General features: G+C 41.2%; 1 protein-coding gene across 1 annotated transcript; it reads right to left on the bottom strand.

Annotated features, from left to right (window-relative positions):
* Positions 1-634: 634 nt before the first annotated feature.
* Positions 635-6,787, bottom strand: gpr31 (G protein-coupled receptor 31). The gene is made up of 2 exons (XM_085383088.1): positions 5,922-6,787; positions 635-5,711 (listed from the first exon to the last, which is right to left on the bottom strand). The coding sequence occupies exons 1-2, from the start codon at positions 6,456-6,458 to the stop codon at positions 5,247-5,249; spliced, it is 1,002 nt and encodes a 333-aa protein (XP_085239214.1). The 5' UTR covers positions 6,459-6,787; the 3' UTR covers positions 635-5,246.
* Between the last annotated feature and the right edge of the window lie 12,402 nt (positions 6,788-19,189).

Raw genomic sequence — 19,189 nt, 5'->3', positions numbered from 1 at the left:
ACTTCATTTCACTTCTCAAATATCACTGTGTGTGTCTCCTATATCAGCGGTCCCCAACCCCCGGGCCTCGGACAGGTACCGGTCCGTGAGTCGTTTGGTACCGGGCCGCGAGAGTTGAGGCTCAGGTGTGAAATGTATGGTTTTCAGGGTTTTTATCGGTTTTCAGCGTTATTTTGTTATCGTTTACTCTGTTTTCCTGGGTCTTTTCACATGTGTTATGAATAAATCTTCTTTTTTCGGTACCGGTAATAGTTTTATTTTGTTGTATTTATCCGCGACACCTTAAAGGCCGGTCCGTGAAAATATTGTCGGGCATAAATCGGTCCATGGTGCAAAAAAGGTTGGGGACTGCTGTCCTATATGATATATTTAACTGACGTTTTTTATTGTAACAACCAACGATTTATACAGGAAAATAAGTGTTAACAAGGTTGGCCAAACTTTTACATCCCACTGAGTGTGAGTGCAAGAACCGATAAGTGGGACTGAGATCAAGCAGACAATTGGAGCAGGAAGCAGGAATTGGACTACTGGGAACTGATTTTCTGCAAGTACCGGTTCTCGACTCCCATACCTATGGGAAAACTATTGTTTGGTATGGGGAAATTAATTCATATTGTCTTACAGTGTAAATCATTTGCATCGTAGAAATTACCATGTAAATGACCAGGTTAATTTTGCTCTGGATTGCTTCCCTGCACCTTCAGATCGGAGATGGGTTCTGACTGTTTCCCTGTTCTTTGCTATGTTATTTATAAGTTCTTACCAAGATAATGTGAGAGCAGTTTAAAAATAAATATGTTTTAGTGTTACAGCAAGTTGTGAGTATTTTGCAACAGCATTACTCAAGTTAAATAGACAATCAGTAATATTTTGTAATATTTTAATAAAAAACATGCTTCTTCCGTACAGACATGACTCATATCAAAACCACCATCACTATACTCTCCAGAGCAGCTGCTAAAAGAAAGGAGAATAAATAAGAGTTCATATCTTGTATTGATTTATTATCGTGAAATAAAACTAAACTACGGTAAAATTTGATTTGAATGAGCAAATCTCATCTCTCATCCGAGCTCCCTTCTCTCCTCAAACGTGAACAAGACAAAAGATTCTTAAACTCCACACTTGGGGCAGTAATTCATCCCCAAGCTGGAGTGAGCACTTGACCGGGTGAGGACCATGACCTCAGACTTGGAGGTGCTGATTCTCTTTCCTGTCATCTCACCCTCGGCTGCGAGATGCTCCAGTGTGAGCTGGAGGCCACTACCTGATGAAGTTATGAAAATGATTCATTTAACATGTTTGTGGTTCTCACAATAAAAAATACTTACTTGCTTGAATTTTAGGTTTTTTGTGTTATTTTAGGCCAATTGTATAAATACACTATGTTAACATGAAAAAATAACTGTAAATTTAGACGTGAGGTTGTACTGAAAGCAACGATACCACAAACAATGCAAAGAAAACAATTTTTTAAGGGGAAATATAAAGGTAAAATCAAAAGCAGTCAAAAACGGCCAACTATACCCTGGACCCCAAGAGAATGTGGAACAGGGAAAACAAACAGGTCCAAACAATCACAGGATAACAAGATAAATGAAGTAAAACTAAATGCAAAACACAGGGAACAAAAGACTGCCAAAATAAAATGAGGCGTAACAAAGTAAACATCTTACATCAAGACATAAACTAAATAACTTCGAAGAGCATGTGTACAAGAATCCAAAACAGCTGTAACAAACTGCGGTTAAAGGAGCACAGAGAAATATTTGGACAAGCCCGGACCCAGAGGCCTGCTGCTAACATAGCCACCGGTTGACTGTCTGCTTGTGAATTATCTATGCTGTGCAATGATTCCTACATCTCAGTCTGTCTGTATTTTAAGCTAATTTAAAAAAAAAAAAAAAATTTAGTTTTATAAATCTCATAGAGTACAGATAATGCAACAAACAGTATTACTTAACCAGGCAACATCTAAATTATAAATCAAACACAATGTTAATACCAGCAGCCTGACACTTTTTAGGTCCCTATCCTACTGCCAAAACAACTGTAACAGATCTGGGTATGGACATGCATGTGGGATCCCAGAGGGTTTTCTCTGTTCTTTGGCACCAAGGCGTTGGCAGCAATTCTGTGGCTTGTGTGGGATGTTGAACAATGTCACTGTGGGTCGAGCTTCTTTCAGTAGATTTTGGGACTGGGAAGAAACCTTGTTGGGTTAGATTTTAATCATGTTCCATGAATCAATAACGAGCATTTTTTGTGGCTAAGCTGAGTGCACTGACCTACTGAGAGGCTACTTACATTTAGGAGTACCTGCCGTGGTGTGCAAACTACTGCTAACAGTTAAAATGAGACAACTTCTTTTCCCTCTCAGTCATTAGTTTGACAACATGTTGGCCGCAAAAATAAAAAAAAGTGTTTTCATGTCACATGAAAGGAAAAAATTAACAATTTTTTTAAAACAAAATTTATATTTGAAAAAATATTAATGTATGTAGTTATATACAGTAAACAGTAAATGGCATATTTCTCCCTTTTCTGTCTAAAATCTCAATGTCATGTTTTTCCCTCAGATACAGTCTCTTCTTATCTTATTTCTTTACATGGTCTCACATTCTTTAGAAATCCCAGTGTCATCTCTGTCAGTAAAAGCTACGTAATGTGTTCTAATTTGATGTCTGCCAAAACTTGTCAGAACTGGTCTTTTTACATGTGTCAACACGCCATAACCACATGTTTGACTGCTTGTATCCCAGCAACCCTTGATCTGTCTCTCTTCTTTTCTTGAGTCTAAATTCAAACGTATTTGTGCAAGAAGAGACAAAACGGCCAAGAAAAAGTTTTAATGGTAATAATTATGAATTATTTTGGCAGATTGAGTTTAAAGTTCACCATTAGATACATTACAGTCGTCTTTTGTGGTTCCTAAAGCCTTCCAGAAGTTTTCCATCCGTGCCATCATTTTCAGTCACAAATATACACTGAAAGGCTTTTAGCTCTCCGTTAAGAGTGGAACCAGCAATTTTTTGACACTTTTTACCTCATTAATTAATTAATAGAGCCACTTGTCACAACAGTGACATTCACTCATAACCCCATAGAGGAGCTGTATTTTGGCCTGAATGTGTTTTCACCCACATCTGAACATCATGGAAATGTTTTCTTTTTGTTAATTTAATTAGCTGTTGTATGCAAATATATTAACATATATCCACATATACATGTACACCAAAATTTCTGATGTGCCATCAGCAGAAAATGAAGATTAACATGTTGGTGCAGAAGTAAAAATACACAAAATATTTACAAAATGCCTCATGCAAACAAAAATATAAAATGCCAACTTGTGTTAGTCTTTTTCACAACTTAATTTACTGCTACAATATATCTAGGGTATGAAAACATTCGGAATTTCTAAGAAAACAATAAGTGTCACTTTTTGTGAAGTGATTTAAGTCTGAATAATATAATGTAATTCTTATCCACAAAAAGGCACGGTTGTATTCATATTTGTGCTGATGGGGAGAATTATGTTGTTGTTTTTTCCTGCATACCAAAAAACCCAAATATTGGCAGCCCCAAAAGGAAAGCTAGCAGGGTGGTAATAATGTTTTTTAACCATCTGGTTCAAAAGGCCAGAAATAAATAATAAGGACTCTGCAAAGATTCCTTTCAAGGAAGGTAAGGACTCCCTCCTACTCTTTTACTCTCTTTTCTTTATGTCCAGAGTGTGTAGTCATCCATCAAAAGGCCATTTTTTTAGTGTGGATTTCTAAATGTACTTTTTAAATGTAAAATGCAGATTGAATGATATGGTAACACAAGAATGAAGCATATTGACTTTGCAGCTGAATTCATTAGGGTCACAGATAAACAAATAATATTTTCAAAATGTCACATTTACACAACTTTCAGACAAGTAAACAAAGTAATCACTGCAGGGTGCTAATATTTATTGCTTCTAACTCTGTCTCCTTATTATTTACATTTTTGCCTTAGCTTATGTATCAATGTCCTCAGTTTGTTTTTTACCCATAACTCAAAAGAATTATTTAACTCAGTTATTACACTTGTAGTTATTCATTATTTTCTTACGACAAAGAACTATAACAAATACTGCTATTCCAAATAAGTGCATAAGTGTTTGTACCTTGCAGTGACTCATTGTTAACCCACAGACGATTTAAATTGTAGATGAAAGCAGGGAGCATAGACTCACCAGATTCCAGCTTATTGACTACTTAAATCAGGGAGGTGTCTATTTACTGACAGACAGTTACACCAGACATACCCTCACTCGGCGCGCTACATCTACTGATGGTGTCATTAAGGTGAGTAATTTCACCCATGTGACTTATATAGAAATGCTGGGATTTCTGGGACTAAGTCAGGGTGAAGATTAGTTCAGGTTGAGTGTATGACTCACGTGTTACATTGTAAGAGTCGTTTGTGGGCGTGGCACTTTGTGAGCAGAGCTTTCAAGGTGGTATCATCAAGGTGTTCCCAACATACCGTAATCCATTTACTAGAAATAATCTCAGGATGAATATATATACATATCTCTATTCACACATCACAAACAGTTCAGTACCGACCAGCCACAATGTTAAAGCCACCTGCCTAAAATTGTGTAGATCCTTCCCATTCCACCATTTGATGATGTGAAGCCAATCAGAAGACACATGACTGAGAGCGAGACTTACTTCTGACTGTGGATAACCTGAATGTCTGCTACATGGCCCAGTATAAGACAAAATAAATATGAATATAAAAAATAATTATTATATTGAACTGTTATGAGCTGGAAATGATCATGTCATGATAATTTCCCTGTATGTACTTTTAAAATGACGTATTAATCACCTGCAGACTGAGGATCCCCTAAATGTTATCTAACAGATGGTGTGAAAAACAAAAACTTGTTTCACTGTTGTGGCTTAGATAAAAGCTGTGTTGGTATAATTTGACAGAAGAACAGATGTGCATACTTTGGCTGGGAGGCATTCTCTTAGAGAAATTTCAAACTTTGACCCCTGTGCTATATCCATAGGGCTGATAAACTAATATATTTTTTCATTTTTTACTTCTGTATATTTGAAAATCTTAAGAAAGTAGGAATTCAAATATATATATGCCTTGTCCTCATAACACATTTTAACCATTGAACCATTTTTTTCAACCTGCGGCTACTATAGAGTGAAACCACACTCTGTATGGGAACTCTCCCTTCTTTGTTTTCATAAACATGAAATGACAGTAGCATTTGTAGTTCTGTTTGACTTTCCTGTTGAGCTGACCTGTGGAGTTTCTTTTACTAAAAATGGGAAGTAATTGGATAGATAAAGTGCTTTGAACTTGGTGCTAGAGAAGCAGTAGACAAGTGGGTCGAGCAGACAGTCTATGTAGGAGAGGACCACGAGGCCATCAAAGGCCACTACAGCTTTGTGCTCGATGTAATCAGGCATATCTTTGACCCGAATGGTAAGCAGAACCATCCTGGCTATGGTGCAGGGGAGGAAACAGAATGAAAAGAGCACCATGACAGCAGTGACCAGAAATACCGCTCTCTTCAGCTTGGTCCTATCCCCGACTGTTTTTTTCCTGAGTCGGTTGACGATGCGCACAGTGCAGTAGAGCAGGATGACAAACGGGATCAGGATCTGAGTAAAGATTACAGTCTCTCTGATGCCATCCACCACATCCTTAGATAGGGGGATAAAAATAAAAGGGAATGTCAGCAGTCTAACCTCTGTTTAAAAATCACTTTGCATGACTGCTGTGGAGGATTCCTAGATTTAAAACAAAATTAAACTCTTATTAAACTGTTATAAGTATTAAGACACAATGACCTTAATTTATGCACGTGTTGTCTACAGTAAGAGAGAATAAGGCATGAAACAAGTAAGCATTACCTTGATCACGGTAGCATTTTCTTTAATGAGGCTGTAAGAGCAGTCAAAGTTTTTGAGCATGGTGGGGATGGTGAGAGGCAGAAGCAGCACCCAGATGAGGACAGAGATCTGTGGAGACTTCTTAAGCGCTTTTAGGGGACTTTTTCGACCAGGGTGCACCACATGAAAATACCGATGGATGGAAGTCGCTGTTAGGAAGGCGATGCTAGCTCCACGGTTTAAAAACAACATGAAAAGCATGGCTTTGCAGACAGCGTCATTGTTACTATTTCTAACTCCCTGGATGAAGGTATAGGCCTTTATGGGCAAGCAGATCAGCAGGAGGATGTCAGCCAAAACCAGGTTGAAGAGGAAGATATTATTTGTGCTGGATTTCCAAAACCTTAGCTTGAAAATAAAGAGGTGGATGACAGATGCATTCAGAGGCAAAGCCAAGATAAAAATCACAATTATTGCGGCTGCATAGAACTTGTACACTTGTATCTCGGCAGCTTCATCGTCTTCAAGAGGTTGTTCAGTTCCATTGGTGCTTTCCATTTTAGCAGTCAAAAAACAAATTGCCTGGGGGTCAGCAAATATTAATTCCAAGCTTGAAAACAGAAACAGATTCTACCCTGGAAGCATAGAGCAAAGCATTGTCTCTAAAGTGAAGAGGAAATCACTTCAAAGATCGAGTTCCATTTTAGCAGTCAAAACAGAAGAAATCCTGTCAAACAGGTTTCCTCGGTGTCTTTAGTTTTGGTCCTTTTTAAAACTTTAGGTTTCTTCTTTCAGTCCTTGAGTCATTGCTACTTTATGTCCTTTCAGGCGAAAGTCAGTACCAGTTCCAGTTAAATCTGGAAGTAAGTCAGTGTGCAGGTACAGTAGGCATCTCTTTTGTACTGCTGCTCTGCCCCCAGTTTGTAGCTCCTCCTTATTGCATGAGGGGGTGAGTCACCAGCTGTTATTGCACTGTTAGACCAACGGGACTTACATAGACCAAAACTCACTTGTAAAATAGATATAGAATATAGAATACAAACAATTCAAACATCTAACTACGAAGCAAAAGCACCTTTGTTTTTTAATCATGGCATGTAAACAAACTTTCTGTGTAGCCTCGTTAAGCCCTGACAAGGTCTGTGTAACCAAGTTAAAACAAGCACTGATAGCACCAGCTTGACTTTTGACAGCGTGACAGCGGTATGGGGAAACATTGTGGGAACATTTCAGGTTTTTGAGAAAGAATTAACCATCTTGCCTTTGCTAAGCTACTGTGTCACTTAGTTTATCTAGAATGACAGCTGTCAAGCATCTCAGCTCAGAGATTTTTGCGTTTGTATCACTTTTAAAAGTGCAGGCCTCTTATGCAGATGCTAAAAATGCTGCTTGGGGATGTTTGGGGAAAAACACGGGGTGGGGGTGGGTGGGGGGTGTATTGGCCTTAGGCCTCACTTTGCTCTGCATGCCTTCACTGCTTCAGCAAGTCCAAGCATCTCTAAAGAGTTAGATTCTCCCTCCAGGGTCATTGTGAAAACAATACTATTCATGATTTTAACAAGACTGGCTGAAAGACAGTTTTAAATAGTCTTTTAACTTTCTTTTGCTATCTTTAATTTTTCTTTTTGTTTAAAAACATATAAAAAATTAAGGCATAATGTTCTTATGATAAAAGTATCTTGAAAGAGAGAACACTGTCAATAGAGAACTTAGATGTAGATGCTTCTGCTTTTATAAAATATTAAGAGCAATACTGTAAAACCACGTGATCAATGTTTTTTAATCAATATTTGTAGCCTGTCAGACGTTAACCTGCTGTTTCCAGATTTTCAAGCCCACTTTTGAGTCCACTAGCATTCAGTTGTAACGTTGTACTTAAACTAACTAACGTTGATTAGTTTGATTATATTCAATTCAATTGAATTTTATTTATACAGCGCCAAATTACAACAACAGTCGCCTCAGGGTACTTTATATTGTAAGGTAAACCCTACAATAATATATATTGAGAAAACCCCAACAATCATATGACCCCCTATGAGTAAGCACTTTGGCGACAGTGGGAAGGAAAAACTTCCTTTTAACAGGAAGAAACCTCCGGCAAAACCAGGCTCAGGGAGGGGCGGGGCCATCTGCTGCAACCAGTTGGTGTGAGAGAAGGAAGAGAGGACAAAAGATGAGCTGTGGAAGAGAGTCAGAGATTAATAGCAAGTATGATTCAATGCAGAAAGGTCTATTAACACATAGATAGTGAGAAAGGTGACTAAAGAAGAAATACTCAGTGCATGATGGGAATCCCCCAGCAGCCTACACCTATTACAACATAACTAAGGTAGGATTCAGGGTGCCTCTCACACTGTACAAGTCACCGACCTTGGATTTAGCAAAACAGCCCCAGACCATCAAACTTCTTCCTCCATGTTTGACAGTTGATGCCAACACTGTGGAACCATCCCTTTGATACTCGATGGCATTCAAAGATCCTGCGTGGTGAACCGAAGATTTCAAATTATGATTCATCGGTCCAGAATACCTTCTTCTAGTCTTCAGTAGTCCAATGACAGTGTTTCATGGCCCAGGCAAGCCTCTTTGTCTTATTCTGACATCTTAGCAATGGCTTTCTTGCTGCAACTCGTCCTGTCAAACCTGCAGCTCAAAGTCTTCTCCTCACAGTTGAAACTGAGACTTGCTTACCACGACCACTATCAAGGCTGTGCTTGAAATGGTTGTCCTGTGAGCCGCCTATCACGTAAGCCGTTAACTCTCAGAAACCTGTCCTCTGATTCAACTGTGGCTTTGGGTCTGCCAGACCTGTTCCTGTCACAGTTTGCCCCAGTTTCTGAGTGCTTTTGATTGTGAAGGAAACTCTACTCAGTGACACCTTGACTTTCTTTGCAATTTCTGTGGAAGAAATACCTAAATTTTTTAATGTTATGAGGGTCTTTCTTTCTTCCATTGTTAATTGCCTTTTTCTCACCATTTTTGTAGCATCACACTACTTTCTGCAGTACAATACTGTTCTACTGGTGCTCACGAACATATGGTACCAAGGTGTGTTCCAACACTACTTTTATCCAGGCAGAGTAATCCAGGCAATTTGAAACACCTGTAGGAATTAGTAGCACCAGCTTTTAAGGCTTGGTCAACCACAATTGCTGCAGAACAGCTTTAATTTGTTAACCATTTTGTGTTCCCTGAAAAAGGCCTTTTTCAGAACAGTAAAACCAGAGTTAACCCTGCATGCTGAAGTGGCAACCCCTAACTCTACTCCAGTAAATTTAAGTAAATGTTAATGCTTGGAAAAATTTACTTCTAAAAGTACTTTTATTGCACCATTTTCATTTACTCATGAGCTGCTGTAACATGAATCAAATGGCTGAATTGCCACCTCAGCATGCAGTCAAGTTCAATAGAGCAGCGGTACCGGGGTACTGGTTTCCAAGGTTTTTATCGTTAACTTGGTTTCCCTGGGTCTTTTCCCGTGTTGTAGTTGTGTATCTTATTTTGAAAGAAATATTTATGCATTACCATAGCGTCCAGAGAGCATTAAGGGGCAGAGAGGAGGATGTTACTGTCAATGTTGTTGGTGCATTTCAGGAGGACGCTGCTAATAAAGTTACACAATAACACAGTAAATTTGCATTTATTATTATATTTACAAAATACTTTTTGTCTTGGTCGTATCATTTTATTTTGTTGTATTTATCCGCGACACCTTAAAGGCCGGTCCGTGAAAATATTGTGTAGATTGGGTACATAGCCCCAAGTGCGATAGGAGAAGGATCGTTGAGTGCGAGGGGAACTGACCTGAAAAATAGGATCATGGCCAAGCTTGAAACCTGGATCCCCCGTAGCCGGTTACCAAGATTACGTGAAGTACCCTCAGAAGGTCTGCTAGATGATGTTAATGCAGCACTACGGTTGCAGTAGACGGCCGTAGTGATCGATGTAGCGGTTCCGAATGACAGCAATATCAGGAAGAAGGAACACGAGAAGCTGGAGAAATACCAAGGGCTCAGAGAAGAGCTCGAGAGGATGTGGAGGGTGAAGGTAACGGTGGTCCCCGTGGTAATCGGAGCACTAGGTGCGGTGACTCCCAAGCTGGGCGAGTGGCTCCAGCAGATCCCGGGAATAACATCGGAGATCTCTGTCCAGAAGAGCGCAGTCCTGGGAACAGCTAAGATACTGCGCAGGACCCTCAAGCTCCCAGGCCTCTGGTAGAGGACCCGAGCTTGAAGGATAAACAGGGGCGTGCTGGGTGTGTATATATATATATATATATATATATAAACATAAAAACATTGTTATACACTTAAGTAGCTTTTAACAATGCTGCAATTATTAGTTTTTATTGGCATGTAAAATTCTTGGTTAAATGAATGAAACCACACCTGTACATTCTTTACGCCACAAACTATTGATTTGACAGCTATTCTGCAGCATTGCTTAACAAACTGCTTCACATTGGTTAAAGAAACATGTTTCACAACACCAACTCTCCCGCTTGGCTTTTGAAACACCTTGTATGGCCTTTTGATGCATAACAGAGGGGAACCTTGTGAAACTGCAGTATATCTGAGGCATACTTCAATAATTATTTACTATCCTGCATTGATGAAAAGCTAATTTTAGTATTCTTTGAGCAGTGAACCCTGCTCACTCCTTCAGTGTGTGGGTTGGAGAATTGGTACCACTGATGTTACATGGTCGATTGCATTAAGGATCTCTGTACCTCAACAGTTCTTTCACATTAAATTTAGTTTTTCAGTGCAAGAGTTAAAAATATGACAATAATGTGGAAGCTGATAGTTCACTTCCTTTCATTTGGGAAATTACCACTGATGACTAATCCTCATTTTACCTGTCAAAGACCATCTGTTTGTAATTGGTTTTCTGTATTTATTTGAAATAATTGAGTATTGAGATTAAATTACATTCTGGCATTAGTCTGCAGTCTCATCTACTGATGATTACTTTGTGCGTTTTCAGCTGTTGGTACTTAGCTGGACAAGTTGCTGCCTGTCAGACTGGAGATAATTAACATAGCAGCTTTGAAATTTAGTGTAAGTAGGCGTGGTAACAGCAATCCTTATGTGACAGGCAAAGATTTAGTCCAAGCAAACAGCCTCTTGGTATAATAAAATTGTAGCTGTCAGTGATTTTAATAGAGATTTGAAAGATTGCAGATTGCAGGTGAACTTATCCCTGACACTCAAAATATTATGTCTGGAGGTGCTGTCGCTTCTAAAGCCTCAAAGCTTTGTCAGCCTTAAAGTATTACAAAGCAACAGCTGCTGGTAATTGACTGTTCATGTATTTTCTATCACAGGATCCTGGGAGAACACAAAGTGAGCTTTAACTCTTGACTCATCAGGAAGTCGTCAGAGAGAGGTTTTAAAATCTGAAATATTATTTATCTTTCCTCAAACCACAACATTTTCCAAATATAATAAAAAATTCAAGACTGTTAATAAGTTCATATCTCACATTGCTAAAAACAACATGGTCTGAATCAAAGTGGCACCACAGATGGCAGCCTTGGTACTGCGCTCTCTTGCACTTTCCTTCGTTTTGTTTATATTCCGTACATTTGGTCACTCAGACCACATCACTTTTTTTTCCAGAGATCAACTGCTAAACATCAGACAGTCATCTCAAAATAGTTTTTATCCTTTTTTCATAAACCTGGAAAGTTTTTTGGAGATTTTAGTCAAGGCACAGCAGCTCTCTGTGGCGCTCGAAGGAGATGCAGACGGAGGACCCGCGCTGGTGCACTGGTGAAATCACGTTGGCATTCCGCACGGCACTCCCCTCCATTCATCTTGCGAATCTCTGCTCTCTTCCAAACAAAGTGGAGGAATTACTGCTTTTAAACCGGGCTAACAAGGACTTTGCACGCTCTGCTGCCCTGTGCTTTACTGAAACCTGGCTCAATGAACGAATCCCAGACGCTATCTCAAATGTGCCAGGCTTCCAACTTCACCGGGCAGACCGCAAAACGGAGCTCTCAGGGAAAACAAGGGGTGGTGAAGTCTGCTTCTAGATTAACGAACGTTGGTGTACTGCTGTCACAGTGTTACAGAAATACTCCGGCCCAAACCTGAAAACTTTTTTCATCAACTGCAAACCACTTTATTCACCGTAGGAGTTTTCTTCCTTCATGCTTGTTGGAGTTTACATCCCTCCTCAGGCCAACCCGAACAACGCACTGTGCGAGCTGGCTGACCAGATTACCACCCTGGAAAGAAAATCCCCCAATTCCTTTACAATTGTCCTTGGGGATTTTAACAGAGCAAATCTTTTTTTTTTTTGGCCTGTCCCGTTTGGCTCTTTTGCCATCAGAATTGTTGTCTAAAGGCAAAGAAAGATGCCCAACGGATTTACTTTACCAAATTGACCATCCCAGCCTTGCCGTAATGGTCCATTTGATTCACCTTTTATTGTTTATTTTATTTTCACTTACTGAATACGGGACAGACTTGACTGGGGGAAAGAAGGGGAGAAAGAAAGAGGGAAAGAGAAACAGCTGAGAAGAGGGACGGGGGAGAAGGGCAAAAGACAAAAACCAACAGAATGGGCAGAGAATAAAAATGCATATATCAATCACCTGGATCACCTGCTGAGAAAGAAAAAAGAAAGCAAGCAGAAGAGAACAAGAGTAATAGAATAAACAACATCACAATGATATATGGGAATATGACAGTAAATACTAAATGTTAAACATTATTGTGCAGCACATAAGATCAACAGAACACAGTGTGCTTTGAGGTAGGAGCCAAAAAGGGTGTAGTTTGTGGGTGTGATCACCCGTGTGTACACCTGTGAGCATGGACGCGCTTGTTTTTTGTTTTTTTAAAAGGTTCCTTCATGTAATAATCTGCTAGAGGGTGTGGGGGGGCCACAGCCCCGTCCTCCAGGGCGTGAAGCAGGTGTGGAGGAGATCCAGACATCCAGAGGCCCCCAGAACACAAGAGACCAAGGAAGACCAACAGAGGGGCAGCTGCGCCACTGTCCCGGAAAGAGCTGAGGAGAGTCCCAGATGAGGGCTCACTCAGCAGCCGCGGAGCAGAAGCCAGGGGGAGTTGCAGTGACGCGCCCGTGAGCTCCGCCGGCAGCCAGCTGCGCCTGAGTGACCGAGCCCCAGGCCGAGAGGCCGGGGGCACCCCACCTCCGAAGTGGCCCGAGCGAGCCCCAGGCTCCAGGCCCCGATAAGCGGCCGCCAAGGAGTGAGCCGGTGTGTACCCGGACGCCCATCCCCGGACACAAAGAACCACCAACGCACCGATGTCTGAGGGGGTCCGCCACTGGCAGGGGAAGTGGTGGTGGGTGGAGATAGGCCTCCATACCTTGGAGGGCCTAAGATGTCCCCAGAGAGGTGGCGCCTGACACCCAACCTGACATATAGACACAGACATACAGGCACACACAGATACAAACATCCATTCCCACCCTCATGCTCTCATATGCACTTACTCCACACTCAACCAACGTGGAGACAGACATAAAGAGACGCTGTACACACGATCACACTCCCCAAGCGTACTCTACAAACCGGGTCTAGGTGCCCCCGCCCCTGGAGGGGGGAACTGCACCCAGACCCACCTGGGTCTGGGTGCAGATTAACAGAGCAAATCTAAACCACGAACTTCCTAAATATAGACAGCATATAGACTGCCCCACCAGGGACAACATGACACTGGACCACTGTTACACTACATTACAGTTTTTTTCAATCGCTAACAAGCGCCTACCCATACTTCAGATACTTTTTCTAAACTCTTAACACAGACTCACACCTACAAAACACAATTGGCCAAATGGATAATTTTCTTCTCAAAAATACATTTTGTTAAATATATACTAACTCTTCATTTCAAAATAGAACACATCTTTCTCTGCACACACTAACTGTACAAAAACACTATAAATCTGACTCAAAATGAAATTAGTCTGTCAAAGAATAACACTTGTTTTCACCTCACAAGGTACATGCAGTCAATCAAAGTACACCTTGTTTCAAAATACTGGCTATTATTGACATTACAAAAACTACATAGACTTTTATGTTTCAGTTTTACAGGTATTTGCATGCGAAACATGCAATCCACCATTTTGACACCAGAAATGTCTTGGTTGGTAACTGTATGTCCACATGTACAGTAATGTTCACATTCAAAAGCATTCCAGTAAAAAGCAAACAAGTTTTTGTTTCTCTACTGTTTACTACAGGAGGTACAGTAGAAACACGGTATGATAGGACAGAGAAAGTTTTACAGTATTGCTTACAGTGAACAAAATATCCATGAAACACACAAGCGCATTCTGAACAAAAAAACAACAGCAAAAAGCCAAGATAAAAAGGGGGGGAGGGGGGCTAAAAAAAGGCAAAAAAGTTGCATCTAATCTCTGCGATCTTCAGGGTTAGGCCACATGTTTTCATCAACATCACATCTGATGTTATCCAAGTTGATGCACCTGGGATAAAACCGCCTGGTATGTCGGATCCACCCTTGGCAATCGTCAATTGTGATGTCCCTGGAGCCAGCATCCATGGCTTCAAGGAGGGACATCTGGTCATGTGGCTGATGGTCATAAACCTTCCACCTCCATGCAGAAAAAAACTCCTCTATGGGGTTGAGGAAAGGTGAATAGGGTGGAAGGAAGAGACTTACCAGTCTTGGGTGGACTTCAAACCATGTTGTTATTGCTTGCGAGTGATGGAAAGCCACATTGTCCCAGGTAATTACAAAGGTCCTCATGTTTTCACCCTCCTGACCCTGCTCTGGAACCAGGCGCTGGTGGAGATCATTGAGAAAGGCAAGCAAGCGCTCTGTATTATAGGGTCCAACCTGACATCTGTGAAGGAGTAATCCTGCATTTGCAATTGCTGCACACATGGTAATGTTTGCCCCTCTCTGTCCTGGCACATCAACTGTGGCCCTTTTTCCAATTACATTTCGTCCACGTCGACGCCTTTTGGCCAGATTGAATCCTGCCTCATCGATGTATATGAATTCATGAGGGGCCTGGTTGGCCTCCAATTCCATAACTCTCTGAAACAAAGTTTATGTAAGTCATGTTATTACTGTATACCATACTGTACTGTAACCTAGTATTGTGTAGGTTACCTACTTGCAAAGTGCAAAGCTTATAGAACTGGACATTGGATTGAATATACACTATACCTGGACATATTGTCGTCGTAGCTCCTTGACCCTCTCACTGTTCCTCTCAAAGGGAACAGTGTAGAGCTGCTTCATCCGCACTCTGTGTTTGGACAATGTCCGCGTAATGGTTGTGAGGCTGATTCTATCGATATTGTCAAATATCTTATGGTCCGCCACAATTCTAGTTTGAATTTCACGCAGTTTTATTGCATTATTTGCAGTAACCATTTCTACAATGGCAAGCTCCTGATCATTACTGTGGAGCTTTCCTCTTCCCCCAGAGGGTGGAAGACGTTGCATTCTTTAGAAAGACAAAAAATTCAACATATGCATTACTGTATGACCATATTGACATGTCAAGTGAGAATAGAAACAATCCATGTAAAATGCAATACTTACCTGTTGGTTTGTTGAAAGATGCGTATAATGGAGGCAACCGTTGACCGCCTCAAATTGGGCTGCACTCTTTCACCAGCCTCTCTTAGTGAAAGACCATGGTTGATTACATGGTCAATGATAGTGGCACGAATTTCATCACTGACTACTGTTCTTGCAGCCCTTGGAATGCCACCACCACGCATTCTTACACCTATACCTTGCCCTCTCCTTGGGCCTGCTCTTCTCCCTGGGCCCCTTGCTCTTACGCTTCCTCGACCAGACATTACAGTGTTTGTCTTTTTTTTGTTTCCAAAAACATCACTCCTCAAGGTCTTGCCTTATAAACCCCACTGAGTCTAAGCCAGAATGGAAGAAGCTGTGGTTGGCCCAATTTACCCAACATAAATCAGCTGTGTGTCAATTATTCAATTGTTTGTTTATTATCAGCTGAGATATATTTTTGATATTGATATTGTTTTTGTACTGATATCATTGCAGAAGCAGAGGTTTTTATACTGTATCTAAAGTTTGGAATATTGTTTTTGCTATTGTGGGATGTTGTTTGTTAACATTTGTAGATACTACAAAAACAGTCCATAATTTTGTTGGGAGGTATAGCTTGACTGTTAAGAAAATGTAAGCATCGTGGAAATGTGTTCACTGACTGCATATTGGGTGAACACGACATGAAATGTGTGAATGGTATGGCCACAACAGACCGATGCTGTGCTAATTGTGTTTAGAGTTTTGCAAATGTGACAACTGTTTGGACAAACGCTTGTTAGCGACTGCAAAAAACTGTAAAAGATGCCTATTGCTCTGTCCCCCAGGCAGCTTTGGGACATTCTGATCACTGCCTGGTCCATCTTATTCCAGTTTATAGGCAATAACTAAAACGTGCCAAGTCTATAGTCAAAACTGTGAAGAAGTGGACTAACGCAGCAAAGCAGGAACCAAGGCCAAGGAGGACGCCTACAGAAGCGGTTACAGGGCCCTGTAAGAGCAAGCCAGGAGCACACTGACCAGGGAAATCAAAGCGGCTAAAAGGATCTACTCCCAGAAGCTGAAAGAGTTTGCCTACCAGGCAAACAGGTCGGTGGACGATGCGGTGAACATGGGACTGCATTACATCCTGCAACATCTTGACCGCCCAGGGAACTTGTGCCAGGGTCCTGTTTGTGGACTTTAGTTTGGCATTTAATACCACTGTGCCTGAACTTCTCTCCTTCAAACTCTCCCAGCACAGCGTATCACCAGCTACCTGTCGGTGGATCACCAGCACAATGGGGGGGTGTTGATATAACAATGCAGCTGAAAGTCAACAAAGAAAGATGTCGAGGCAATGGTGCATCTGCCGCTATGGCTTGACTCCAGGTTTCCCCAATCTTATAAAGAGTACATTTGCATAATAACTGAAACTAGCCCACTGAATGAACAATGGGATATGAAGTCAGTTCCTTGATCATAAATATGCAAATTGTCATGACCATTGATCAACAACCACTGATCAAAGTGACTGATGAAGTCACTTGGATGACTGACGAAACGTGTCTCCCACTGAAAACGCTATGTCCAGATAAACAGAATCAACCTTTTGGGATTTCCTTACCTGGATGACTTAGCATGCATCAAGCCATTTCAACCCACTTTGGCAAGGACTGGCTAAAGCTTGTACGTCAGTATGAGCAAACAACACGTAAGATGGCGGACTACAGGAAAAACCTGAGATTCAGCCTTCAGATGCAGACATAAACAAGGTTACTCCTAAAAGTTTGCAAATGAGCTCTTCAGTTAAGGGCCACCGAGCAACCAAAAGCCTACATAAGGCACAGCACCAGCTGCTCAGATTTTACCATTGACTTGCTAAAATTTAAAGTGGAGTGGATTCGACAGAGACTTGCAATGCTTCTAGATGAGAATATTCTTAAAAAGGTGTTTGGATTCATTGAGAAGACTCGTCTAGCACAGCATGAGAAGTAGGGATGGGTATTGATAAGATTTTAACGATTCCGATTCCATTTTCGATTCTGTTTAACGATTCGATTCCTTATCGATTCTCTTATCGATTCTTTTTTTTTTTAAAGGAGAACACTAAAGTCGATTAGCTTAGAACTGTGTTTTATATCTTCTCTTTGAACAAGATAGAAATTTAGGAGTAACATGGCCTTACAAACCCAACAGTGAGATCTTAAGAGATCCACAGCCTACGGCTCTTCAATGGGGTGTCACAGGGTCCCCAGGAAAAAAAATGTATATGTAAAATAATAAAATAAATATTCTCCTGTAGCAATAACAAAGTATAACATAAATTATTCTGTAGCAATTACACAAGAATATCCAGTAATGTCCCTGCCTACAATTAAACACATTCACTTACCAAAGTGAAATCGGGGGCATCTGCTGTGGCAAATGGGTGCAAGCCTTTGACCACAAACTTAGTCACTGCTCGGTGACATTTGTCTATCCTGGCCTGAAAGGAGACGCTACCGGTAGACTGCAGCGAGAACTGCCAGCATCTGAGCCAGCCAGACTCTGTCTCTCTCATCATGGTTATCTAAATGCAACGCACAGTAATAGCAGGTTTTGTAATAAGGTAAATCGCGCTAACATAATATGCAATGCTAATTGATTAGTTACCTGCAGTATTAACGGGAGAGGACGTGGAAACGCTACCGCTGCTGCTGGGTTGAGCTTCGCTAGTCCGGAGCGGATCAAAAACACGACATTCGTTGAAAGCAATCGCGTGTTTTTTGAGCAAATGCTTTTGCATATTCGTAGTGTTTCCTCCCTTTGATGAAATCTCTACTTTGCAAGTATTGCACGTTGCCCTGTTGTCATCCTTTCTCATAAAGTGTAACCAAACTTTTGAGCGTTTGTGCCGCTCAGGCGCCGTGTTTCCTACTGGGTAAAAGACGCTACTCAACGTGATGACGTCATTCGGGGCGACTGAAATCGATAAGGGAATCGTTTTTAAAAGTGGCAAACGATTCCAAGGAATTGAAACAGTGGGAACCGGTTCTCAACAAGAACCGGTTTTCGATACCCATCCCTAATGAGAAGTCTAAGACCAGGCAACGAAGGAAGTTTGACTTACTTGTTGTGCGTCAGAAACCACAGGAAGATACAAACACAGTGTCCTCAGTGGCCAGAGGAGAAGAAGGATGCCACAATGAGGATGTGGACCAGTGGGTGAAAAATATGTCTGACAGACAGCTCACCCAAGCAGAGAAAACATTCTTGCAAAAGGGTTGAACTTTGCTGTGATGCAACTGGAACTGATCACAGCTACAGAAACAACAATTTGAAACACCAACATTGCAGACATGGAAGCAGAGCAACTACAGACAAAGTTTTCTGCCTGTCTCACCAATGCAAAGCCCCCAGTATCCAACATAAGTATGGAGGAGAGGAAGGCACTCACATCACTTAGTAATGACAATAACATTATCATCCTTCCGGTAGACAAGGGTAGGCACATGGTTTTTGCTAAACCAAAAAGACTATATTGAGAAAAAAGTTTCACTGCTCAGTGACAAAAATACTTATGAGCCCCTGAAACAAGACCCAGGAAGTGGTTACAGGAAGAGGGTGATAGACTAGCTATGTCCCAAAACGTAGGCTGCATCCTCCTGTGGCCGCATTTGAAGGCCGATTACGTCACAGCGATGCGACGAAGGCTGTCCCAATCCGTCGACTCCTCCGAATCCGGTAGACACATGCGTCCTCCTTTTCCCCAGATTTGAA

The sequence above is a fragment of the Rhamphochromis longiceps genome, linkage group LG15 (genome assembly GCF_057381845.1).
Source record: "Rhamphochromis longiceps isolate RC_006_pf linkage group LG15, R_longiceps_female_GT1.1, whole genome shotgun sequence".
Classification (NCBI taxonomy): Eukaryota; Metazoa; Chordata; class Actinopteri; order Cichliformes; family Cichlidae; genus Rhamphochromis; species Rhamphochromis longiceps.
The sequence above is the reverse complement of the archived record's forward strand: the minus strand, read 5'-3'. Positions and strand labels throughout refer to the sequence as shown.